The sequence below is a fragment of the Spea bombifrons genome, chromosome 10 (assembly GCF_027358695.1).
Source record: "Spea bombifrons isolate aSpeBom1 chromosome 10, aSpeBom1.2.pri, whole genome shotgun sequence".
Lineage (NCBI taxonomy): Eukaryota > Metazoa > Chordata > Amphibia > Anura > Pelobatidae > Spea > Spea bombifrons.
Window position 1 is genome coordinate 39,682,632 of NC_071096.1, and position 25,090 is coordinate 39,707,721.

The following is a 25,090-nucleotide window of genomic DNA, read 5'->3' on the forward strand; positions in this document are numbered from 1 at the left end:
CCACTCGCAGAGCTTTGCCCCGCACTGAAAGGCTGCTCCCGGCCGGGGGAGTTCGGGTTAGGGTTACCCCACTCGCAGAGCTCTGCCCCGCACTGAAAGGCTGCTCCCGGCCGGGGGAGATTGGGTTAGGGTTACCCCACTCGCAGAGCTCTGCCCCGCACTGAAAGGCTGCTCCCGGCCGGGGGAGATCGGGTTAGGGTTACCCCACTCGCAGAGCTTTGCCCCGCACTGAAAGGCTGCTCCCGGCCGGGGGAGATCGGGTTAGGGTTACCCCACTCGCAGAGCTTTGCCCCGCACTGAAAGGCTGCTCCCGGCCGGGGGAGATCGGGTTAGGGTTACCCCACTCGCAGAGCTCTGCCCCGCACTGAAAGGCTGCTCCCGGCCGGGGGAGATCGGGTTAGGGTTACCCCACTCGCAGAGCTTTGCCCCGCAGTGAAAGGCTGCTCCCGGCCGGGGGAGATCGGGTTAGGGTTACCCCACTCGCAGAGCTCTGCCCCGCACTGAAAGGCTGCTCCCGGCCGGGGGAGTTCGGGTTAGGGTTACCCCACTCGCAGAGCTCTGCCCCACACTGAAAGGCTGCTCCCGGCCGGGGGAGATCGGGTTAGGGTTACCCCACTCGCAGAGCTCTGCCCCGCACTGAAAGGCTGCTCCCGGCCGGGGGAGATCGGGTTAGGGTTACCCCACTCGCAGAGCTTTGCCCCGCAGTGAAAGGCTGCTCCCGGCCGGGGGAGATCGGGTTAGGGTTACCCCACTCGCAGAGCTTTGCCCCGCACTGAAAGGCTGCTCCCGGCCGGGGGAGATCGGGTTAGGGTTACCCCACTCGCAGAGCTCTGCCCCACAGTGAAAGGCTGCTCCCGGCCGGGGGAGTTCGGGTTAGGGTTACCCCACTCGCAGAGCTCTGCCCCACAGTGAAAGGCTGCTCCCGGCCGGGGGAGATCGGGTTAGGGTTACCCCACTCGCAGAGCTCTGCCCCGCAGTGAAAGGCTGCTCCCGGCCGGGGGAGATCGGGTTAGGGTTACCCCACTCGCAGAGCTCTGCCCCGCACTGAAATATGTCTCATTTCAGATTCAGGAGCCACATGCCTATCCTAAACTAAATTCCCTCATTGTGTTTGACTCTACCATTTCTGCTGGGACGTTGTTGTACGTATCCACCACTCTTTTATGTATTTTTTTTTTTTTTAAAGTGTAGTTAGGGTTAACAGCACCAGACGTGCAGATGCATAAACAAAGCATGAGAAACCTCAACGGCGAACTGAACCAGAAAGCCCTGACACCGCTAACCGTTTGTGTACCGCGGCTGCCACATCGTAAAGTACTTTATGTACACAGTGTCTAGCCGGCAAAGCCAATCGCGTCCAACTACGGCTCACTGACTCACTTCCGCCCGGTGCGACGTCACTGGCCCGCGCCGGAAATGGCAGATGTGCTGAGCTGGTAATTGTAGAGCCGGTTTTGAAGGCGGCGGGATGGCGGTGAGTACGCGGTAATGCCGCTTGAACATGTCGTTCGGTGTTGTTGGTTCCGTCCCGTCGGCATATAGAGCGTTGGGCAGTCGTGGCCCGGTACCAGTGATACCGCCAGCCTGGGTTTGTGCGGGGTCGGCGCCCTGATGCCGGGGAAAGGCAGAACTTAACATTTCCCACGTATTTCTCGCTTTGCAGCCAAAAGGAAAGGTCGCCACAAAAGGAAAGAAGCAGATTTATGAAGAAAACAAGGAGACCCTGACCTTCTATCTGCGCGTAATCCTGGGGGCCACAGTAAGTGCCTAGAGCAGTACTTTTACTTAATGGCCCTTGGTGGCGGTAGCGGCGTGCCGTCCTGCCAGAGAGCCCCTCGGTGACGGGGTGCCGCCCTGCCAGAGAGCCCCTCGGTGACGGCGTGCCGTCCTGCCAGAGAGCCCCTCGGTGACGGCGTGCCGTCCTGCCAGAGAGCCCCTCGGTGACAGCGTGCCGTCCTGCCAGAGAGCCCCTCGGTGACGGCGTGCCATCCTGCCAGAGAGCCCCTCGGTGACGGCGTGCCGTCCTGCCAGAGAGCCCCTCGGTGACGGCGTGCCGTCCTGCCAGAGAGCCCCTCGGTGACGGCGTGCCATCCTGCCAGAGAGCCCCTCGGTGACATTATTTTACAGATAAAGGGCCCCTTTTTGACAATAGTCCTGTTAATGATGTAATCTGACTTTCTGCCAGGTGCTGTATGGAGCAGTAAATCTTGGGCTGTTTTATAATTCCTCCACCTTCTGGACGTGGGTAAGTCTACCTATTCTTGTTTGCCAGTTCATATAGCGCTTTGCAGCAGGTTGGGAATGCCCCCGCGTGAGTGTTCTGGTTACGCGCGGCCCGAGCCCACGTTCTACTGTTTTTTCTTTTGCGCACTCACAGCCGTTTGTGCGCTGTTCTTTGTGCAGGTGGTGTTGGCATTCTGTAGTATAGTTTATGCAGCCGCTTATCGCTCGATGCGTGGTATGGCCCAAGCTTCTTTCTCTGAAGATGGAAGTTTGCTTGATGGAGGAATAGACCTGAACATGGAGCAAGGAATGGCAGAGTGAGTGAGCGCTCACAGAGGTGAGCACCAGCTTCCCTCCTTACGCGCCGGCTGCAGTTGGCTTGGCTGATTTCCGATCAGTAAATGTGAGGGGCCCCAGTATCTCTTCTCTTGCTGCCCCCTCTAGTCATTCTCTTGTCTCCACCATGTGCCCAGGACGAATGGCTTCTCCCGTTCTGCGCATGTCCCCCGTCGTTTTGTTGATGCAGATCTGTTCTTTCTGTTCTTCAGGCATCTTAAAGATATCGTTCTGCTGACTGCGATAGTGCAGGTGCTGAGCTGCTTCTCGCTGTATGTCTGCTACTTCTGGCTGCTGGTAAGTCACAAAGATGTCTCTGCTTTAAATGCCGTTATCAAAGCTGCGTGAAAAGCGAGATGAGCCTGGCTGCTTAATTCCTTTGTCCCTGACTTCAGGCTCCCGGGCGTGCTCTGTATCTGCTGTGGGTTAATGTCCTCGGCCCCTGGTTTACCGCAGACTCTTCCCCTCCGGCCCCACCAGAGCAGAACGAGAAGCGGCAGCGGCGCCAGGAACGCAGACAGATGAAGCGCTTCTGATGCAGCCCGCTGCGTTGTTTCACGCGAGCGCTGGAGACCGGCAAACGTTTGTGAAGAGACTGATAATGGTGAAGCTCTATTTTTAATGAGAGGTTATGTGATTTCATCCAGAGCTTTACAGAGTGCGCACGTTTCTTATAAAATGTTTGGTTCCAAGTCTGCGTCTCCTGCTTTCAGAGATCTGCTTGGAGTGTTGTGCTTCCTCCTTCCTCCCCGTCGTCCATCGTTCCTCGTGTCTGGAGGGGGGTTTAGTTTATCAGGGTTCCTGCGCGGATCGGGGCTGCAGCTGGAGGTTTATTCTCGCTCCCCACATGGCATCGAGGCATGGGATCGGGTGCGTTCCTGTCACGGATTTCTGTTCTAATCTCCTGCTACACGGTTTCCATAACGAAGCTGGGTAATAAATGATAGTTATCGCTCAGATCAAATTCTAGCTCCAGCTGCCCGTCCAATAGGGCCACAGCAGCCCTTAAAAAGGCGCTCTGCTACTGGGGCCACGTGGCCCCTGACCTCTCATTGCGGCCCCTGACCTCTCGTTGCGGCCCCTGACCTCTCGTTGCGGCCCCTGACCTCTCGTTGCGGCCCCTGACCTCTCATTGCGGCCCGGACGGTGTGGGATTTGACATAGTGCCTGCTCTCCCGGCTCCATCGGTGGTCCGGGCTCCGGCCGTAAGCGGACGTTAAATCATGCTGTGAATAAGCCCAGACTGGGCAAAAAAATCCCACCACGATTGAAATGTAAAAAGTCACAAGAATTTGATATAAGAAACGACCTTCCTGTTTTTGGCCAAACGTGGCCAGAGGGATGAGGAGATTGTGACGGGGACCTTCTCTCTCTCTCGCCCCGGGGACAAGGCAGCACGGCCAGAGCAATGAGGAGATTGTGACGGGGACCTTCTCTCTCTCCCCCCGGGACAAGGCAGCACGGCCAGAGCAATGAGGAGATTGTGACGGGGACCTTCTCTCTCTCGCCCCGGGGACAAGGCAGCACGGCCAGAGGGATGAGGAGATTGTGACGGGGACCTTCTCTCTCACACCCCGGGGACAAGGCAGCACGGCCAGAGGAATGAGGAGATTGTGACGGGGACCTTTTCTCTCTCCCCCCGGGACAAGGCAGCACGGCCAGAGGAATGAGGAGATTGTGACGGGGACCTTCTCTCTCTCGCCCCGGGGACAAGGCAGCACGGCCAGAGGAATGAGGAGATTGTGACGGGGACCTTCTCTCTCTCACCCCGGGGACAAGGCAGCACGGCCAGAGGAATGAGGAGATTGTGACGGGGACCTTCTCTCTCTCACCCCGGGGACAAGGCAGCACGGCCAGAGGGATGAGCAGATTGTGACGGGGACCTTCTCTCTCTCGCCCCGGGGACAAGGCAGCACGGCCAGAGGAATGAGGAGATTGTGACGGGGACCTTCTCTCTCTCGCCCCGGGGACAAGGCAGCACGGTTAGTAGCGCCCGCTCACCAAAAGCTGATAAATAAAGCTTAAGATTCATAACGGAGACTAACGATACAGAAAAGAGACAATTTACGTGGAAGGGGAGCCACGGCCATTTATATCAAATTTGAATAAATATAGAAGCCGATGAAACGGTTTGCCGTCCGTCTGTCTGGGGGTCGGGTCACTTGCAGGCGTTACACCACATTTCATTAATGTGATATGTATTATCCATTGGCCGGTCCTGGGCTATATATACTCTCCAGTGACGTTATTGCATATACACAGGCTGATCAGGGGCTGCGCTATACTGTGATATTTTATAACATCACATGGGGCACCCCATACGGTGATATAACACGTTATATTACGCATCGCACAGGGGACACGTTATATGATGATATTACATCGCACAGGAGCTGTGTCACATGGTAACATATATATCGCATTGGGCACACTACACGCTGTTATTATACATGCGATATAACACATTGCACAGGGCCACCGGATATTATATAACGCATCGCACCTTGGCCGCACTATACAATGATATAACATATTGCACCGGGGCCGTTATATGGTGATACATGGCGATATTATATAAAGCATCGTACAGGGGTATGCTATAGGGTGATATTATATAATGCATCGCAAAGCGGTGCTCTATACGGTGATATCGTATAACACGTCGCAGGGGGTGCTCTATAGAGTGATATATAACACATCACAAAGTGGCGCTTTATACGGTGATATTATATAACACTGCACAGGGGCACACTATAGGGTGATATTATATAACACACTGCACAGGGGCACACTATAGGGTGATAATATATAATGTGATATTATATAATGGCACAGGGTCCGCGATATACGGTGATATTATGAGGTACACGCAAGTATTCCGGGGCCCTGGGGTTCCCGCTCTCACAGATACACGGCACTTTCCCGCGCGAAACTCAGGGAACGTATGCGTGAGGATCCATGAGGGGCGGGGTCTGATGGAATGTGATTGGCGGGTCGCGCTGACGCATAGAACGGGCGCCGAATTTGACAGGAATTGCCTGTTTTTCCGAGAGCAGAGCGCGAGACGAACTGAGTGTAAAGTCGCTGGTTCTGCATAGCCGTTACCGGGTACGGGATATTAGGCTTCTGTTAAGTTATTGGTACGCTGGCCGTTGAAGGCAGCGAAGAGCGTGGGTTCCCCCCAGTGGAGACATCGAGCGGGCTCGGGCAAAAAGTGGGTCCCCTAGTGGAGACAGCGGGGGGGGTCAAGAAGTGGGTCCCCTAGTGGAGACAGCGGGGGAGGTCAAGAAGTGGGTCCCCTAGTGGAGACAGCGGGGGGGGGTCAAGAAGTGGGTCCCCTAGTGGAGACAGCGGGGGGGGGGTCAAGAAGTGGGTCCCCTAGTGGAGACAGCGGGGGGGGGTCAAGAAGTGGGTCCCCTAGTGGAGACAGCGGGGGGGGGCGAGAAGTGGGTCCCCTAGTGGAGACAGCGGGGGGGAGAAGTGGGTCCCCTAGTGGAGACAGCGGGGGGGGGCAAGAAGTGGGTCCCCTAGTGGAGACAGCGGGGGGGGGGCAAGAAGTGGGTCCCCTAGTGGAGACAGCGGGGGGGGGCAAGAAGTGGGTCCCCTACTGGAGACAGCGGGGGGGGCAAAAAGTGGGTCCCCTAGTGGAGACAGCGGGGGGGCAAAAAGTGGGTCCCCTAGTGGAGACAGGGGAGGCAAAATGTAGGTCCCCTGGTGGAGACAGGGGGGGCAAGAAGTGGGTCCCCTAGTGGAGACGGGGGGCGAAAAAAGTGGGTCCCCTAGTGGAGACGGGGGTGCAAAAAGTGGGTCCCCTAGTGGAGACGGGGGGCAAAAAGTGGAGGTGGGGGGTTGTATGTGCAGTGGAGGCAGAGGGGGGGTTGTATGTGCAGTGGAGGCAGGGGGGGTGGTATGTGCAGTGGAGGCGGGGGGCATGTAAGTGCAGTGGAGGCAGCGAGGGGGGGCGTGTAAGTCCAACAGGGTGGGCTATAAGTCCGCCAGTGAAGGCAGCGGAGTATGGTGCAAGTCACGGGTGGATCCTTTGCTGGGGTCACTGGGACGTTGCTGGGTTTTATTACGTCAGGTGAGGGGGTAATAGGTTTTGCTTCCTCCTGTGTGCGTTACTGAAGTGGCTGCCGGGCGGCAGGTGTTTGATCTGATGCCGGACGTTTTGTTTCCTGTCAGAATAAAGAAGAATGGAGAGCAGACGGCAGCCTCTGAAGCGCCTGTGTAAGTCATACTTTGCCGCGTGTCTGTGCCGGCCACTGGCTCCCTGTCTCTCTCAGACCAGCAATACGTTGAGTGTTTTCTTCCCTTAGGCCAAGATTCTGGCATAGAATCTCCCAGAAAGCGGCGGCTTACGGAGCCCGAAGGCGGCTCGGAGAACTGCGATCCTCTTCTGCTCGAGGAAGCCGCTGCCCCGTCCGACACAAAGTGGTCGACTCTGCTACGGATAACCGAACATGAAATTAAACCCGATACGCCGGCCATACCGTCCGTGAGGTCCAGAATTCAGATGCTGAGGGAGGTCAGCAGGACAGGTACTCCGATCCCTCTCGTGAGGGACGTTATTGTGTTATATGGTGCCATCATATTCCATAGCGCTGTACAACGGATGAACGGGACGTAACAGTTTGACGGGAATGGGAACAAGCTGGCTATCTCCCCGTTGCCTGCCAGGGCCCTGCTTTCAGGCGAATTACACGCGTAGCACCCGCTGCCCAATCCGAAGGGCCGTTTGTGTGGGTGCTGTGGTGATAATACAGCTTTGCTACATGACCTCCAAAGTCACTGGGAGGTAAATGCTGTTTAGTAAGCCGGAGGTGGGCATTCCCGTTATATAATAGTGGATCTGACGCTCTTCCAGGCGTCCTTATTTTAGTGTGTGTGTGTGTGTGTGTGTGTGTGTGGTACAGATCAGCCATCACTACTTCCTATTCTTAGGATGTGCAGCATTATTCCTCCCCATTAAATCATCTCCCTCCTAATAATGTGGGCTGGGTCGGGGGATTTACAAATTATCGCAGGGCCACGGACGGGAAACAAGTTGTTTAGCGGTGGTGTTTGTGGCTCCTGAGTCTGTTATTATGAAAGGCTGGTCACGCGCTGCAGGTTCTCTGATCCTGTGTGTTCTGTGGAACAGATGCTGCTCCATCCTCTGAAGGCGATTCCGATGTGGCTGGCGAGAAGTCCTGTACGGGTGATATGAAGGTGAGTTTGCGCATGCCCTGGGCATCTGTGACGCGGGGAAGAGTAAAGAAGCGGCAGCCGGCATCCTGCCGCTTGGGTATAGTTTGTGCTGTTCCTGTTGTTGTCGGGTGCCTTCCCGAAGAGCAGGCAGTGTCCGCCATGCATGGCGCGGTGTCTGGGAAGTGGCTGTTTGGCTGTAGACGTGCTGTTTAGTTATGTTGTGTGGAGGCGCTCTCCCGAAGGCAAAGCGTACGGCTTCTCCGAGTTTGCTTTTTACAAGTAGGACGACGTGGTGTTCGCTTCTCACACAAACCTCTTCCTTCCTGGCAGGATTTCTCCGTCTTTGCAGATCCAGAACAGAAAAAGGAGGCGGAAAAGATAACGGGTACGGCCTAAACTTGACTTCCTCCATCGCGCCTTTGCCCCGTCCTCCCTAGCGTCCCTATATCGGGCGAAATACAGGCGTCCAAAGTGCGGCCTTGTGATTTCTTACTGTATTTGGCAAATGAGTTAGTAGCGATTCCTTACTGGGGATCAGACGTGACGGCAGCCGGAAGAAACGCGCTCTGGCGTTAAGAGCCCTGAGAGAGTCTCCTCTCGGACGCCATTTGTGTTCTTCCGTTTGCCTCGCGTGAAATGGAACTAACTTGGTTACATAGAATGCGTTGGCAGGTAAGAAACATTTGGCTCATCTAGTCTGAACAATTTCTGAATACTTCCTGTAGTCCCTGACCTTCTATCATATATATCTTATACCAGAAAGCCTACACTGTATTAACCTCTACCACTTCTGCTGGAAGGCTGTTCCATGCACCCCACTGTCGTCTCAGTATAGTAATACTTCTCGGTGAATGGCCGTCGGCGTTGGCTCCCCCGTTAAAGTTCATGCACAGAAGTAGCGCATGTTTCTCGGTATCCTTAGGGCAAAGTGTGGGCTCTATGTTGGAGAAATTTGAATGGAATCCGACCGTGGAAGGTGGTCCTCTTGCACACAGCACCCTCAACCCTCTGCAGAAGGACAAAGTGTCCAGTTTTGAAACAGTCCGTCGCCTCCGCAAGGTAAGGAAGCTATACATATATGAGCGAGGGCCCTAACGGACGCTTTCTCAGCCCCACGTGTCTTTTCGCTTCCCCAGGAACGCGACGAGGAGCTCGCTATGGTGTGTGCGGTGGTAGATCGAACTAACCCATGGAGAGCAGAGTCCATGAGACAAAAGAGGAGCGAGGAACTCGTCTCTGTGGTGAGAGTAATGACTGACGCTTCAACTGGACTGTGACATTACCAATGCATCCCACACTCGGGTGTATATAGCATGGCTGCACATACACTTCGGGGTGTATGTATGTACATGTATAACGTGGTCTCACTGGGTGACCTGGTGTGCCCCGCACTTCGGAGTAAATAACATGGCTGTACTGGTTTCCGTGGTGGTGGTGGTGGTGGGGGGGCTGGTGTGCCATAACCCCTAGGTGTATACACAGTGTGGCTGCACTGGTTTCAGCGGGCTGTCTGCGCGGAGCGGATCTGCCTCTCTTACAGAGTTAGTACTCCGCAGGCGTGATTTACAGGCCGTGCTCCTCTCCAGGATCCAAACAGAGAGCAGCAATGGAAGAGCGGAATAAAAGTGGGGAAAGGAAGCGTGAGAATGGGCCCCTTTACAGAGCCACATTCACCCTCCAGCGTAAGCCTTCCAGCAGGATAGAAGTGGATGACGCAAGGAACACTGTGTACCTATGTCTATCCCGTCGGCTGCTATGGCGATAAGACCATGTTTAAACCTTGCACCAGAATGAGATTGGATGCGTAGCGCCTGTTGCCCCTGCCCTGCCAGTACTCCCAGTAACTCGAGGCGATTGTACGCCAGGAGGCAGACCGAGCAAGGGCCGCTGCGTAAAAAGTTAGCACGGCGTCTGACCGCTGCATTGCTGGGGTTGTTCAGAGGCTCTGCCATCGTACCCTTGCCTGTTGCACGGTTTGAAATACATATATATAATATCCCAGATTATAGATGCCCTCTCTATTCCTAATGTCTCTTATGTTTGTGTGTTTGTCCTGAGCAGCCAGGTGGGAATATATAAAACGGTTACCGCTTTAACCCCTTCAGGACCGCCATTCGCATACTGCCTCTTCCCTTGAAGACCGCAGTTTTTAAAAAAAATAGTTTACCTCCGATGACTTTACTGCTGTATCGGGCACATAGCGGGACAATAGAAACCTTTTGTTAATGCGACGTGATAACGCCATAAAAAGCTGAGTCCTAGCGCTCCGTCTGTCCTCCGCAGGTGTGGGGCAGTCTAAGGCGCGAGCCGCCAGTGAATGCAGAATATTTCACATGGAGCTTTTACCCACGGGCCAAAAAAGGAAAAAATCCTCACCCATCTTTAAATATGAAAAATGTCACGTGTGTGATTAGTGGGGGGTTTTCTGTTGCTTTTGGGTTGGATTTCAATAGCATTGTCCTTATGATCGCACCTGTATTGATATGAATGAGTGAAAGATTTCCGCTCGTTTAATCATCGATCGGCCTGCTTTTCTTTCTTGCCCGTTTTGTTCAGGGATCTGACAGTGGAGTGACATCTCTTGAGAGTAGGGATATGTTACTGGATGTCTCTGGAGAGCGTTATGTTTCTACTCTGGAAGTAAGACTCCGCAGGACTCCAGACTCCGGTGAGTAGCCCTTACACCTTGTATGAACAGAATCGGCAAGGGCTAGAGGTAAATGTTCGGGCGTCCATAAGGTTTTGTTTTTGCCCAGATCAGATAAAATGTAGACTGGGGGGGGGCTATTCTGATATTTCTCTTCAAGACTGTCCTTGTTTTAGACTGCAGCATGGAGAGCAGGTCCCACAACCAAGAGTATTCAGCGTCCCGGTCCCCTGAGCACACAGAGCTGCAGCGGTGCGATGGAGGTAATGGGTGAAAAACATTTACATGGGCTAGACCGGCCCACGGAAACTCTGCTTCACAGAGCAGCCATACGCTCTTAACCTCTTGGCTGCTCATTCCATTAGGGTCATGCTCTGAGAGCATGGAGGAGGTCAGGGGCCAGGCAACAATGGACAACTCTGAACTGATTGATCGCCTGTTTGAAGGGGTGCTGGACAGCAGCAGCGGCTCAGGAGAAGACCCCCTGGATTTGCCCCCCTTGTCTCTCTTATCACCGCTCACCAAGTCTGCTGACTTGCAGGCAGCTATTAGCCCCCTGGTGAGTCTCTGCAACACGCTGTGTGTATCCTCAGCACTCTGTGTCCCAGCTGCACATTTCATGTTTAGAATCGTATCTGAGCCGCTCGGCCCATCCAGTCTGCTCGTTTTTAAACCTTAATCCCCGCTTCTGCAGAACTCTGTTGTTTCCAGTCTGCCTGAGCTGCTAGTAGAATCTCCAGCCACCCCAAGACCTTCCGCCGCTGATGAGACTAGTCTCCTGTACAGGTAGAATTTGCCGTTTCTTTACTAATACCTGTTCATGTTAGTTTTATTGGTACTGAGCAGTTCCTGCCATGAAAATGTTTGTGTCGGTAACTGCACATGACCTTTATACCCAGTACTAATGTTTGGCAAGTGCGGATTTCCGTTAAATTAAATCCTGAATTAATGTAATAAAACAAGAGCAAAGCAGTAAACGGTTGCTCTCCAGCCCTGCCCTTCTTTATTGGCAGGCTTGTCTGTGGCTGGGGAGACCCCTCTGTATTGGCAGGCATGTCGGTGCCCAGGGGGGTGGGAAAGACCCTTCTGTATTGGCAGGCATGTCAGGGCCCAGGGGGATGGGAAAGACCCTTCTGTATTGGCAGGCATGTCAGGGCCCAGGGGGGTGGTGGGTAAGACCCCTGTGTAGGCAGAAAAGGCTTTCATTTCCCGTTTGTTTCCACCCAACAGTATTGATACATATCGTACCATGAGAAGGAATGTACGGGGGGAACCCGACACCAGTCTGCGTGTAAAGCTCCCAAAAACTTCACCTAAGCAGGGAAAAGCCATAGACGCTGACCTTAAGGAAAAGATCAAGGTGAGCCGGCTGACTTTGGCCCTTGAGCCGGCTGACTTCGGCCCTTGAGCCGGCTGATTTACATTTGATTACATTTCTGTTTTAGCAGTCCTGCGCTCACAGGAGACTTGGTGTGTTTTAGTCCTGTCTTTGGAGGCAGGTTGGGTCCTATGCACTCTCTTTACGCTGTTTTTGTTCTCTATTCCTCTAGTTATTTAACCTCTTTCTGGCACTTTCGGCACTAGCAAATTACGTTGTTAAATGGAATAATGGAATGAAGTTACTAGACGATGTGGCATGTCTGCTGGCTTCTCAGTATTGTTAGTCTTCCCACAGTTCTGTTTTCGGCATGTTACAAGTGGCTTGTTTTGTATTTCTTGTACCAGCTCCTGAGTAAAGAGGTCTCCTCGCTCCAGCGCATTATAGAGCAGTCGTGCCGGGCACTGAGCTGCTGTGTGGATGCTGAACACGGCAAGGGGAGCCTGCAGGAGGCCGAAGCGGAGCGCCTGCTGCTTGTGTCCGGTAAGGGTCCCCGATCACGCCATGGCCACGATGGGTTTTCCAGGGAGCCAGGCGTGTTCTCTTCAATCCTGCAATGGATATAGAGATATGTTTGTTTTTAGTGGAAAAGAGAGAGGCTCTGCTGAAGGAGCTGGGACACCTGCGATCTGAAAGGTCAGAGGATGTGGCTCCATCTCTGCCTCGAACCCTGAGACCATGCCACGGCTCCGTCACGATTTCTGACATCAGACTGCCTCTGAAAGTGGATTATGTTTGCTCCAGCATTCGGGAAGCAGGTAACGTAGTGTGGAGTCCGTTCGCAAGTGTTGCATGCTGAATGTCTGCTTCATCTCTCCTGATGACATGCGTTCCTTCCAGGGAATCCCAGCCACTATTTCCTCATACTTATCCGTTATGGTGCACATGACATTGTAGCTACTCCGCTTGCCAGCGCTGCAGATGCCCAAACTGGAGACACAATCCTGTTTCCCACCACCGTATCGCTGTGAGTTGGCTCTGTAAATGTCTTTTATTTAAGCTCATGCTGTGTGTGAGGTCCTATGGGTGCTGGGTCTGTGCTATGGGGGGGGGTCTTCTTTTGTCAACTGCTTTGTTTTACATGATAAAGGAGGCCAATACAAGGTCTTATGACCTGTTCTGGCACAATGGCGTACACCGGATGGTGGCAATATCCTAGCCTCAGTTCTTGTCACTTGTACGTGTTTTTTGGCTTTCCTCACGCTGTCTGTTCCCACCGCAGGAAAGAAGCCTCCTCTGACTTCAGGATAGAGATTGAGGTTTACAGCCTGGTGAGTTCCCCCTTACGGACCTGAAGTCGTTTTTAGAGTTGGGCTGCTCCTGGGTTATGGGAACCGTAAAGAATGATGCCCAAAATGCTCGTGTTTGGGGTTATTTACGGCATTGGGTAAAAGTGGGCAGCCATCCGGCACATGGACAGCTACTCTGTGGCCCTCACGCTTTATGGCCTGTTGGAGTGTATATTGCAGGATGTCCTCATCAGCTGGTAGATTGTCCAAGCAAAAGATAAAAAGGCTTTCATGCGCCAGCTGCATAGGGTACATCGTCGGCCCTTTTATAGTGTTCCTCATTTGTTTTCTCTTCTCCAGGCACAAGGTGGGCCTCTTACTGTTGTAGACAAACGCAAGTCTTTAAAGCCCAAGGTAAGTTTTTACTGTGTGACCCACAGGTTTCCATCTCTAGTCTATGTCCCTATTAACCCACAGTTGGGGGCTGGCGGTTTTGGGTTATACAAAAACTGTCTGCGCTTCTTACCCTAATAAAGTTGGCAACAAATATATAAACATAATATAAATGAGAGGTTTTGGTTATATGAATTGGCCAAAGCATAATTAAGCTCACCCGCCACGTCAAGGCACACTCTCAACAGGGTGAGAACCGACTCTCACCTCCTACATAGTGGGCACGCAAAGCGGTTTATACGGCTACCAAAACCTTATTAATGTGTTGGGGGAGGTGCAATTAAACCTCCTCCCCATTAACCCCTGGACAGCAAGCTGCAACCAGACTGATGAGGAGCCAACAACCTCAAATATGTGCAAACAGGGAAAAGAAGAAATGTCGGTGCGCTAAGCTAGTCACAGGCTCAAATGTTTATATATTTGTTGCCAACTTTATTAGGGTGAGAAGCGCAGACAGTTTTTGTTTTTTGTATACATTGTACAGCCAATACACTGTTTTTGCAGCATGCTTACACCTGTTTGGTAGGCCTCGTATTATACATTTGTATTATTTGAGCCTGTCACTAGCTTGGCGCACGTTTTTTCTTTTCCCGGTTTTGGGTTATGCAAGGATACGTCATTTAAGTTGAAAGGTCTGTTTTTCATTTCCAGATCACACCGAAGAAACTGCTGAGCTCCAGGGTATGTATGCCCATGGTGTCGCTGTACGCATGCACGCATTCGTCTGGTCTGTATCAAGTGTCATGGCTGTCGCTTACGCTTTATTTTTTTTTCACGCACAGAAATCCAGCTTGAACTCTCCAGGTAAGCGCATGCATCCTCTGCTTCACTCTTCCCTGGAGAACCGTTCCCAAGGTTTTTGAAGGAAGTTGGTGTCTGTTGCTTTATGAACGGAGTGTGTTGTATATGAGCTTTTGCTGGCTGTATAAATTGTGTGAGATAAGTGACCCATCAGAATGTTATTTCTGGAAGGTGGATGGTCCCCATGCGTGCAGGCTGACCTCCCGTGGCTGAACGCAGCCAAGTACATCTTTCAGCGATTCCTGTACCAGCGCCTATTTTTATTTTTTAATTTTTTTTTCTTCCTCTTAGCCTGCAGTCCTGCGCTCGGCAGCTATCTGAGATCCAGTAACTTTCTCCTTGTTGGCTCTCTCACACTTTCCTTGGAATCTCTGGGCAAGTTTAGGTTCCCCCTAGAAAAGGTGAGTTACTGTGAGGTTTTTTGGCGAGGACTTTGGTCCGACGGAGTACATCTACTTTCCCTTAATTGGGAATTTAACACTGAACATATCATAGCTTTGTGAAACCCGTCGGATGCCTTCTCCGAAACTGCTTTCCTCCATCTCTTCCTTCATGCCTTTCAATACCGATCTCTTTCTAGATGAAATTGGAAGGCAAAGTCGGGCGCCTGCTTGGAAATCATTTTCAGGATAAGGTTGTTACATTTCTCTTCCTGTCCCTTCCTCTGTAGGCTTAGGAGTTAACGGGCATCCCTAATCCATGTGGTTTTCTCTGAAAGACCAGTGTGGTGCTTTGTGCCCTGGCTCCGACGCTGGCTGCGCTCATGTTTGAGCTTTGTCACTGAGTGTGTGGGGTGCACTTTGCTGCGATGGTTAAAACCCCTAATCCTTCCAGCAGCGCCTCCTCGTCCTGTGTGGATTACTTGGATGTAATAGTTTCACACCCGATGGAATACGGATATCCCGTTCAGATTAACGTTACAGTAGCTTGCCAGAGACTCCCCGTGCTAACTCGGTAGACCTTAAGTGGGGGGCGCCTTGCTCGTTAGGATGCCGCTGGGTCCTATCTGTTGCTTCTGATCAGAGGTGAGGCAAAGAAACCCTCATGATCTAGGGTGCCGTTTGCAAGTACCTGGTGCTTTTTGCTTGGGGATCTTCGTAAAGACAACTCATTATCCTGTTTTAATTATTTTTTTTAAGCATGTTTTCTTTGATGTTAGTGTTTCGTGGACAAAGGCCCGTTGATCACTGGTCACAGTGATGTCCCCTGTGCTAGAGCTGTCACACTGCACTGAAGCTGCATGCGTCGCCTTTCGTGCCGTTGGCCTTTCCTGCTGGTCGCCAGCTTTATTCTACATCTGAGAGGGATTTATGTCCCTGCTCTTTCCATGCATTGCTTACTCTGATTTCTCTGCCAGGTTCCATTTCTGTCCCCCCTGGAAGGAAGCTTATATCTGACGTTGCAGTGCGAGAGCCATTCGACGGTGCATCACAGAGGGTTTTTGGTGAGTGCGTGCTTTCATTGGCCATTACCGAGCTGTATCCGAAGTGGCCCAGAGACGTCATTCTGGCTTCCCTTTCCTATGATTGCAGACAACGTTTGAGGATGTCGGTGGTTTGGGGGCTTGGCACAGGCGCTGGTGCGTACTTTTGGGAACCTGTTTATCTTTCTGGACCTATCCTGACCAGGAGCCCAGCTCGGTGAGTGAACGTGGCCTCGCACTTCCTGCTGGCGGCCGAAATGACTTGTTGACGAGCTGGTGGTGTCTGCATGCTTTGTTTCCAGGAGCCTCTGGGACAGATAAACCTGGCAAACTGTACCAGTGTCAAGATAGAGGCAGCAAAGAGGGAAGCCTGTGCCCGTCCGCACACCCTGGAGCTCGTCACAATGAGGCCACAGAGGGAAGGCGACACGGACACGCTGGTAACACAGTGCCGAAACACCTTATGTTTTACCAAGTGAGTGCCATCCCCTTCTCGGTGACGCATGGGAATAGTTGGCCAGAAACCTGATTTAACAGCCCAGCCTAACGCATGCGCGGACTACCCTGCCTATATTTTGTGGGAGCTGTTCTGTCGCATGCAGAGCCTCTGTGTTCTGTACGGGGGGCGCGGACTGTACGGGGAGCGCTGACTGTTGCGTGTGACATCGAAGGGGGTTTTCTTTTGTTTCAGGAACTGGCTTTCTGCTGACACCAAAGAGGAACGGAACCAGTGGATGGAGTGTCTGAACCAGGTGCTCGTAGATCTTCGCACGTGGAGGACAAGCCCTGGAAGACTGTTTGTGAATTCACAAGGGGGGCAGCCTCCTAATCCTTCCGAGTGCTGATTCCAGCTGCTTGATTCGCTTGTTTTTACTCTGGGTATTGGTTCTGCTGGGTAGTTATCCTGCTTTTGTACCAAACTTTTAAGAATGTAAAGTCCGAGAGTGCTATTTGCTTCCTACACGAGGGGTGACAACTGTTTTGTCTGCTTAATCCTTGTTGAAGTCTCGGTCAGCAATTGTCCTGTTGTCTCCTTTTTAAGACTGTCCTCTTCCGTTGTGAAATTGGTTCACCCCAATCCGAACAAAGTCAAAAGTGCCTTGGGGGTTTTGTTTTTTTGTTGGGGTTTGTTACGTTAATTTACACCAAATGGACAATTCACAGAAAGCTGTAACTGAGTGTTTTACGTCCTGCGCATGCGTGAGGCGCGCACGCTCTCACACGGCATGCGGTGTGATTTTCCCTGCGTGGTTCTGAGCTTGTAGGCCTGACACCCAGACGAAACGTTTGGTACGTATATCACGCCGTCCTCTTACATATCACTCGGGTGCTGCCGGTGCACTTACTCACGCATCACGTACTGCTTTGTGTTATTTGTGTTCTCTTGTGGGTGTTGCTTGGAACAGGTTCTTTTATATTTATATATATGTAATATGATATTCTGCAGAACACTAATCAGAGTATAGATATATGTGTGTGTGTGTGTATATAATATATATATATATACACGATTCTTTGATTTTATCAGTGTACTGTTTCTATAAAATAAATCATTTAAACACTACGCTTACTAGCTTGTGGTTGCATTGTGGTTGAAGGTGGGTTGGATGTGCGGATACCCGCGTTCTTTAAACGTTTGGCTGGTCCTTCCTGTGAGATCGGCAGCTGATTGGTGATGAGATAAGAAAATGGAATCTCCTGCCCCGTTCTTTCAGCATTGACCGGAAAAGGAGTCCCGTGACATTTAGCTTTGCTTCAGGTCTGCGGATGGAATCTGTCTGCCGTCCCTGGCGTTTCCTGCACGCTTTTCTCCTCCCCGTTTCCTTCCTGCCTTTCCTTTAGATTCGTGTGTTTGCGCGCACGCAGCGGAGCTTCCATGGGCCGCTTCCAGTCCGGTAACGCGCTGCTCTTGGGAATTGGGTTATTTCTGTCATCTAAAGTTACTCCTGCATGTGAGCAGAACGGGGTTAGGACTAGCCGTTAACAATTACTGTGCAGAAATTCCCCAAACCGTTTCCTGCCAGCGGCCCTCCACATCTCGGTTAGCAGCAAGGATCCGGCCCGCGTTGTTTACCCGTTCCAGCCTGGACACAGGGACGCTTGCCATGTGTGCGCAAGGTGAGCCTCTTCTAAGTTTTGGCACGTCTGGCTGAGTGTTGTTGTATTTGAATGTGTTGCTTGCATGTTGCCTGTTTGCTCGGGCTTGTGTCTCTGCAGCATTGGGTAATGGCACTATAGATGATGCTCATATATTGTAGGCGATGGATGTTCTACTATTGTGGTTGTGGGGTGTCTCGGCAGTGCGTGAGAGCTTTTAGTGGCTAAGCTGCCCATTTCGATGAATGTTTGTGTCTTACAGAGGTGGACTTGCTGGCTCTGGAGAAGGCAGAAAGCTTGGCCCGAGGGGGGGCACTGAAATGGGCTTCAGTGGTCTTCTGCCAGCCAGATCAGCTGTCCCGGCTGGGGTTTTACCGCCGACGCGAGGCTCAGAGGAATGACTCCATACAGTCCAGATTAAAGGTAAGCTGGCGGCTTTCTATCTTTCTGAATGAAAATATAATGGTCAGTGAGCTGTGAAGAGCCTCAACTTTCTGTATTGGCAACATACAATGCAAGTGGCTGGAGATGACTTGGTAAAGGGTTAAAAACGCCTAGCTTCCAGTACTTGGGCTCTGTGTGGCTGCGTTTCTTCTTACAAATGTATCTACATGCAGACTACAGTTCAAAGGTTTGGGGTCACTTCGAAATGTCCTCGTCTCTGAAAGAAAAGCACATTTTGTCCCTTAAAGTAACTTGGAATGGATCAGGAATACAGCACACAGGGTTAATGTTTGAAATCGTTTTAATGGAATCTATTCATAGGCGTACAGAGGTGGTTTATCACTCCCATCACTCCTGGGTTCCAATGGCCCTTTATCACTCCCATCACTCCTGGGTTCCAACGGCCCTTTATCACTCCTGTGTTCCAACGGCCCTTTATCACTCCCATCACTCCTGGGTTCCAATGGCCCTTTATCACTCCCATCACTCCTGGGTTCCAATGGCCCTTTATCACTCTTGGGTTCCAATGGCCCTTTATCACTCCCATCGCTCCTGGGTTCCTGTGGCCCTTTATCACTCCCATCACTCCTGGGTTCCAATGGCCCTTTATCACTCCTGGGTTAAAACGGCCCTTTATCACTCCTGGGTTCCAACGGCCCTTTATCACTCCCATCACTCCTGGGTTCCAATGGCCCTTTATCACTCCCATCACTCCTGGGTTCCAATGGCCCTTTATCACTCCCATCACTCCTGGGTTCCAATGGCCCTTTATCACTCTTGGGTTCCAATGGCCCTTTATCACTCCCATCGCTCCTGGGTTCCTGTGGCCCTTTAGCGCTCCCATCGCTCCTGTGTCCCGTTGTGTTCGCTGATCCAAGTTTAAGTTTCAAAGGCCAATTGATGGTTGGAAAAGCTTCTTGCGGTTATTGTTACAGCTAGAAATGTCCTTGTTTTCCTCCAACGGCTCAGTGACCCCAAACTTCTGAATGCTGGTGCCTGTGTGATTTTTGCTTGTAACAAACCCTCTCTCTTCAGTCGGCTGTGCGCTCCTATCTGGACGGAGTGGAACAGGGGCTGGTCCAGCTCCGCACCTCCCTAGCGGAGATACACATCATACAGAAGAGTCTGAGCGAAGCTCACGCCGTCTTGGGCGGAAGCCAAGCCACTCTCAGCAACTTCGAGCCGCTCCGGCAGTTGGCGATGGCGCATGTACAGCTGTCTGCGGTTACGCAAAGCCTTCCGTGCTTAAGCACAGGTGAGACTAGCTCTGATCGCGCACACACACCTCTGTCTGGTTACACAAAGCCTCATGCGTGGCTGCTCTCTCTTTACAGTCGCTGACATGGCTTACCAGACGCATCTCTTGATTGAGAGAAGATGTCTTCTGGAGGCTCATGCCAAGCTGCGTGACTTTGAAATCCTTCGTGATGATGTACTGTACAGACTGCACAGAGCAGCGACCTTGCCGCATGGAGTGCAGGGGCCCTTATCAAGCGACCCGCACGGAGTGGGTGCTGAAGGAGCCGTTTCGGCTGCACAGCTGGGAGTGGAGGCTTGGGTACAGGAGCTCTTTGCTGGGGTTCAAGATCTAAGTGGGGAGCTGGGTCGTGTCGTTTTCTCGTTGGCCGGTTCACCGATAAGCGTGGCGTTATCCGATCCCACGCTCTTGGTCTCCGCTGTCCGTGTTGTCGAACGTGAGGAATATTTGGATGCTGAAGAGTCAAGAGGTCCTCTGCAGAAGCTCTGGAAGCCCCCAGGACGGCCCAAGCACTGGAGGGACGGCTTCTTCCGGGCTCTGGAGAGGGGGGTGCGTGAGAGGCTGCTGCCGTCCGGCTTGGATGAGGATCAGGTCACTCCTGCCGGTTTGGTGAGGCATCTCACGCAACTGCAAGAAAGGCTGCTGGCGGAAATGCAGGCAGTGTGCTCTGTGCTGACACCATGTGTTCCTCCGCATTATGAAATAAGCCGCAGCGTAGCATCGATATGTCACCAAGCCGTCGCCGGTCACCTCCGTGAGATCCTAAGCCTTGAGCTCGCTCACCCGGCCCTGTACTGTGTGCTTCGCTGGATCCTGGTTGTTTTCCCAAGGTGACAATGATATTTGCAAATGGGAGCGCCAATCCCCCCCCCCCACACACACAGTATATAATATTTATGTAACATCCCACCCGCAGACTGCTTTCATAAAGACTGTTTGACCAGTCAATCAGTTATCCATACGTTTACATTCAGAATGGGGTTTCATGGGTAATAAATATGGGTTTGGGGAATATCAGTTCCTTCTCTGCTTTCTTCCAGCGAGGAAATAATGGGGCATCCTGATCTATCGCTAGAAGTGGACTTTTCTGAGTTGGGGCCTCTCGTTCCTCCAGAGTTAATGGAAGAGCAGCTGAGCCGATACGCCCGCGCCGTGAGGGTCAGTGCGGGTGGACTATGGAAACGAATCCAGGATCTAGCATTGGCTGGCGGTTACGTTCAGTGCTGGTCCGTGGCGCACAGCTGACATCGCTGCTCTGTTTGCTTTTCAGGGCTGCTTGAGTCAGTGGATGCACAAAGCGCTGGAAGTGGAATATAGCGACTGGTTCAGGGATCAGGAGCCAGATAAAGACCAGGAAGGATTCTACCTCTCCAGCCTCCCGCAGCTTCTTATGCAGGTGAGAGGCTTGTTACTGCTATGACCGGGTCTTGTGTCGCGTTCCTAATGCCTCCCGGTTGCCATGTTGCAGATGCTGGTTGAGAACGTGCGGTTGGCTTCTGCCCTGGGCCCTTGTGTGGAGAGCAGGGTGAGGATTGTAGCCGTTCAGGAGATGGAGAACTGCCTGCTCTGGTAAGCACCGATCCGCGTTTCTTCCCAAACGCAGTTAACAGATCTGAAGTCTACGCGTGGCTTGTGACGCGTGCGCCGCTGCATCACAGATGGGTTTGGTTCACTCCAGAGCATGCTTATCATTAGTCTTCTGTCTGTTGCCGGTTACCTGCATCTCGTTCCTTTGCAGGCTGCGAGAGGCACTCGTAAAGTACAGCGCTGAGCATACGAAAGACAAGTTAGCCCCTGCATTTTACATACCCTACCTACTCGCCATCCTAAACGGCTGCGTTTTGCTGAGGTACGTACAGCGGCCGGCCCTGGTGCAGCCGGACACGCGCTCGGTATTATCGCCATGTTTTTTGTCGTCTGCTTCCGCTACGCTTGGGGGTTCTGTTGCTTCAGATGTTGCGCAGGTATCGGAGAATGGGTGTCATTGAGAAGACCACCAATGGTTACAGGAGGCGCAGGAACGCCATGTGTTCTGATCATGTAAAACGTGTCTGTCGGCTGCTGATTTTGCTCTAACTCCCCCTTTGTCCAGCTCTTCCGTATCTTGCCTTCAGCCGGAGAGCCCCGTGTGTCCGGGTGCGAGGAGAGCAGCCCCCTGCCTGCGGAGCGCGTTGGACAAAACGCAGAAGAAGACCTGCCGCCTTTACCTGGATGAACTTCAGACAGAGATGCAGGTAGCGCGAGGGAAACGATGTGCTCTGGGCAGGAGTGTCTGTCGTGAGGTTGGGCGCGTGCAGTAATCCAGATAAATGTGTGCGTGTTCTCGCCCGTTACATGTACTACACGTCTCCAACGTGGCATTTCTCTGCCTCGTGCGTTCCAGCCCCTGTTTGAGCAGATCCCGTCGCGGCCGTGGCTTTTCGGTTCGGATATTGCTCTTAAAGTCTGTGAGAAGGTGGAGAGCTTCAGCCAGCACCTGTCCGGAGTCCGGCCTCCGCTTTGCCAGGTAAGTTATTGGCAGAGAGGGTGTTCTCGGCATAGCGCACGGCCCTCTTTAGTGTATATTTCCCGAGACGGTAACCGCGGAGACCAGCGGCGGGATTTCACGTTTATTTGTCTTAGAAATCAATGGCGGTGTTCTGTTGTGTGGAAGGGAGCTTGTTCGTTAGAATATGAAGGCTCTTCCTCGCTTACAAGCTCGCAGGGGATAGAGATGGCAAGCTCCCCGTTTTAGAATGCAACGGTTAAAGTAAATATCCGGAGCCGAGTACGAGGTCCCGACGGAGGAGGTAGTCTGTGAAATAGCAGCTGCTTCTCTTATTGCCATATCTAGTTTATTGTCCCGCTGGGGCAGGTAGGGGTGTGTGTGTCTTTTACACGCAGACGCTGCTTTGCTCTCTGCCTGAGGATCGTGAGGGTTGTAGTACAGCGTCCTGTGGCCCACAGGTGAGTAGGCTCAGCCACACCGGGTCAAAGCCCTGTTCCTGCACGCCTGTCCATCTCCTTCTCCCTAGTTCCTGCGGACTCAGACAGAGAGGGTGCTCGTCATTGAGTACGTCAAGGCCCTGCTTCACGGAAAACTGCTGTGCAAGAATGGCGGAGAGCGGCGGCTCCTGGCGGAGAGGATGTCTGCTGATGCGGAGATGCTGCGAGCGGCCCTCGCTAGGATGGTAAGGGGGCATTGCTCATGGTGGGAACGGACTGGCTTCCAAGCCGCTATGTTTATGGCGCTCTTCTTCTCTGTGCAGGGTTTAGAGGAGTCCAGTCTCTGCAGCCCTCTTATCCTCTCTCTTCAAGAACTCTTTGCTCTGAAGGATCCATCTTTGCTCAGTCTAGAAGTCTCCAGATTAATGGGAGCATTTCCAGATATAAGGTACCTTATGCCGTGCTGTGCATGAAGCACCTCTTCCTGACCCCCCAGTCCTGTCTGCCCCGTTCGGCTTTGGGGGCAGAAGCTGGTTTAATGAGTAGATATTTGTTTTTTCCCCGCTAGCGATGACCATGTGGTTGCACTCCTGGAATTGCGGGGCGACGTCACCAAGGATCTCCGCCATGAAATAGTGACCATGATGCATCAGCAGGTGCCGCCGCTCCCTCCGGACTACCAGGCTGTATTCATGAGTATCTCTGTGCCTGCTCCGGCCCCGCCATTCTGCCTCCACCCCAGCTCATGTGCTTAGCACCCAAAACTAGGCTGTACGTTGGCCATTAAATCATGTCCCTTGCTTAATGAGACAAAAGGGGCTGTCAGCTGTCCCCATTTGTAGTCTTATGCTGTAGTCGTGCAAGCCTTCATGCTTTCTGAACCCGCGGCGTCTTAATGTCACTACATTCATTAAACGTGCCAATGGGAGTTGCCCCCGGTGTGCCTTTTTATTTTTTTGTGTGGTTGATTATTGAGGTTACCACCGTAGAAAGGTGTTGTTCATGTGTGCCAAATCGTACCAGGTAACTGCTGCGCCGTGTTGTTGGCATGAAGCACCTGGTGTTTTGGGTCTTTGGGCAGTAGGTCAAGGACTTGTTTTTCAATTTGCAAGGGGTAGCCAGGGCACAGCATGCTGGCACGGCTGCCCCGTCTCTGCGGTTGGCGCTGGCACCGTTATGCGCAGAGCTCTGAGCCAGGCGTGAAGCTGAACACTCTGCAGAAGTCTCATCCCAATCAGGGAGCAGCCTGAGATTACTGCACGGCGACGCGGCACAGGAAGAACAGTTGTCTCTGGCGTTTAGCGCTCCGTGACGTCATAATAAAGCGCCCTGCCGGTGGTGTCTGGGGGCGGCATGGTATGGGCGTGGTTTGTGTCCTAGGCGGCGGTGCGTGGCAACGGGCTAGAGTTGGTATACAATAGGCTTAGGGGGCAGATATTGGGCCGGCGGTCTGCGTGGAAGTGGGGTGTTTCAGGGGCCCGGAGCGGAGGGTGTGGGGCGAGTGGTGGGATTCAGGTTGTGCAGCAGTGCCAGTGCCCTCCGCTCCAGGTTTTAAATTGTCAATCCTCGCAGTTCTTGTTTATCAATTCTAGTAAAAGTCCGTTGATTAATGACAGTTTTAAGCTCTGCCGGAGGCTTCCAACGTGGCCGTTAGGGCTTTATATTAGATTTCCTCTCCTGGACAAAGTGGCCAACCTGTGCAGACAAAGCGTCTCGCAACTCCTGTCAAAAAGATAAATGTTCTCGTGTCCCTGGGGCCGAAATAGAAGAGTTAATAAGGCCAGTAATGATTGGAACCCCATCCATCGATTCCAAAGGCGTTTTACCTGAATCTGAAGCCGGAATCTCGCCCATACCTCGCTGTAAGAATGGGTGCCGCCGCGTGGGACCAGAATGTCGGCGGGAAGGGGAGCGGGATTCCCATTTAATACGGAGGGCACGAGCCCGCTCCTGGGTTTTCATTTATTGAATGTGAGACTGGTACAAAACTGAGATTTGGTAACTTATCGCTTAGGCTGAAGAATAACCTGTTTTTAAGACATTACATGGGAGTAAAGGTATGAACCCATCGCACGCGGACCGCAGGGGCCAAGCACAGGAGCCCCTCTCCGATAAATCCACCTCCGTTGCGACCCTCAGCCCCCACGTTTCCCAGGAAGTCAGTGGTATGCATGCGGCGCAGCTCCAGCACCATGAACGCTACTGGCTGGGGCGGAACATGGAGCGCCGGGTCCCTTCCTGCTGTCGGTGGGGCCCGCATCGAGCGTCGGGGCCCGCATCGAGCGTCGGGGCCCGCATCGAGCGCCGGGGCCCGCATCGAGCGCAGGGGCCCGCAGAGGTCATCCTGCCTCCTAGAAGCTCTGAGACCCACCAGTGTGGAGCAGGAATGGGAGACGTGTGTCCGCTCCCATTATATCCCACAATTCCAGTACGAGGAGCCCACCCCAGCTCTGTGCTGGACGGATACCAGCAGGCGTCCGCACGGTTCCTGCCGCACGTAAGAGCTTAACCCGCTTAGAGTGCCAGCTCTGCAGCCCTCCCCGCGAGAGCCTCACCAGTGCTTCCTGCTTTCAGGCAACTCGCATACCCCGTGCTGTCCCAAACCAGTATGGAAACTACGACCGCTTCCACACGCTGACCGGGGGCAGCTGCACCAGCAACGGGCAGGTTTGGGCGAGCTACTGCCGCT

At 52.8% G+C, this 25,090-nt stretch overlaps 3 protein-coding genes across 5 annotated transcripts; all 3 read left to right on the forward strand.

Annotated features, from left to right (window-relative positions):
* Positions 1-1,371: 1,371 nt before the first annotated feature.
* Positions 1,372-3,251, forward strand: TMEM208 (transmembrane protein 208). The gene is made up of 6 exons (XM_053448455.1): positions 1,372-1,474; positions 1,664-1,759; positions 2,186-2,245; positions 2,404-2,540; positions 2,772-2,856; positions 2,955-3,251. Exons 1-6 carry the CDS (start codon positions 1,469-1,471, stop codon positions 3,093-3,095), a joined length of 525 nt encoding a protein of 174 aa, XP_053304430.1. The 5' UTR covers positions 1,372-1,468; the 3' UTR covers positions 3,096-3,251.
* A 2,274-nt stretch (positions 3,252-5,525) lies between these two features.
* On the forward strand, positions 5,526-16,776 carry LOC128466950 (anillin-like). 2 transcript variants are annotated; one of them, XM_053448423.1, is made up of 25 exons: positions 5,526-5,667; positions 6,742-6,786; positions 6,876-7,097; positions 7,700-7,767; positions 8,077-8,131; positions 8,669-8,805; positions 8,883-8,987; positions 10,303-10,414; positions 10,570-10,656; positions 10,759-10,952; positions 11,088-11,179; positions 11,624-11,753; positions 12,119-12,254; positions 12,356-12,529; positions 12,612-12,738; positions 12,994-13,042; positions 13,361-13,414; positions 14,105-14,134; positions 14,236-14,257; positions 14,546-14,655; positions 14,835-14,888; positions 15,612-15,698; positions 15,787-15,894; positions 15,980-16,152; positions 16,369-16,776. In XM_053448423.1, the coding sequence occupies exons 2-25, from the start codon at positions 6,753-6,755 to the stop codon at positions 16,520-16,522; spliced, it is 2,514 nt and encodes an 837-aa protein (XP_053304398.1). In that variant the 5' UTR covers positions 5,526-5,667; positions 6,742-6,752; the 3' UTR covers positions 16,523-16,776. The 2 variants fall into 2 exon arrangements, with proteins under 2 accessions (XP_053304398.1, XP_053304399.1); XM_053448424.1 differs by lacking the exon at positions 14,835-14,888.
* A 582-nt stretch (positions 16,777-17,358) lies between these two features.
* Positions 17,359-23,334, forward strand: EXOC3L1 (exocyst complex component 3 like 1). 2 transcript variants are annotated; one of them, XM_053448425.1, is made up of 13 exons: positions 17,359-17,795; positions 18,037-18,197; positions 19,254-19,473; positions 19,553-20,306; positions 20,517-20,634; positions 20,747-20,872; positions 20,945-21,045; positions 21,215-21,325; positions 21,569-21,710; positions 21,860-21,982; positions 22,491-22,646; positions 22,725-22,849; positions 22,970-23,334. In XM_053448425.1, the coding sequence occupies exons 1-13, from the start codon at positions 17,783-17,785 to the stop codon at positions 23,154-23,156; spliced, it is 2,337 nt and encodes a 778-aa protein (XP_053304400.1). In that variant the 5' UTR covers positions 17,359-17,782; the 3' UTR covers positions 23,157-23,334. The 2 variants fall into 2 exon arrangements, with proteins under 2 accessions (XP_053304400.1, XP_053304401.1); XM_053448426.1 differs by lacking the exons at positions 22,491-22,646; positions 22,725-22,849; positions 22,970-23,334 and adding an exon at positions 22,099-22,206.
* Positions 23,335-25,090: the final 1,756 nt, after the last annotated feature.

Bases quoted from the DNA above. Each gene is read 5' to 3' on its own strand.
- TMEM208 (XM_053448455.1), top strand. The intron at 2,246-2,403 runs GTAAGTCTACCT...TTCTTTGTGCAG, and splicing joins CCTCCACCTTCTGGACGTGG to GTGGTGTTGGCATTCTGTAG. The intron at 2,541-2,771 runs GTGAGTGAGCGC...TCTGTTCTTCAG, and splicing joins ATGGAGCAAGGAATGGCAGA to GCATCTTAAAGATATCGTTC.
- LOC128466950 (XM_053448423.1), top strand. From the start codon at position 6,753: ATGGAGAGCAGACGGCAGCCTCTGAAGCGCCTGT. The intron at 14,135-14,235 runs GTATGTATGCCC...TTTCACGCACAG, and splicing joins AGAAACTGCTGAGCTCCAGG to AAATCCAGCTTGAACTCTCC. The intron at 14,258-14,545 runs GTAAGCGCATGC...TCTTCCTCTTAG, and splicing joins ATCCAGCTTGAACTCTCCAG to CCTGCAGTCCTGCGCTCGGC.
- EXOC3L1 (XM_053448425.1), top strand. The intron at 20,635-20,746 runs GTCAGTGCGGGT...TTTGCTTTTCAG, and splicing joins GATACGCCCGCGCCGTGAGG to GGCTGCTTGAGTCAGTGGAT. The intron at 22,647-22,724 runs GTAAGGGGGCAT...TTCTCTGTGCAG, and splicing joins GAGCGGCCCTCGCTAGGATG to GGTTTAGAGGAGTCCAGTCT.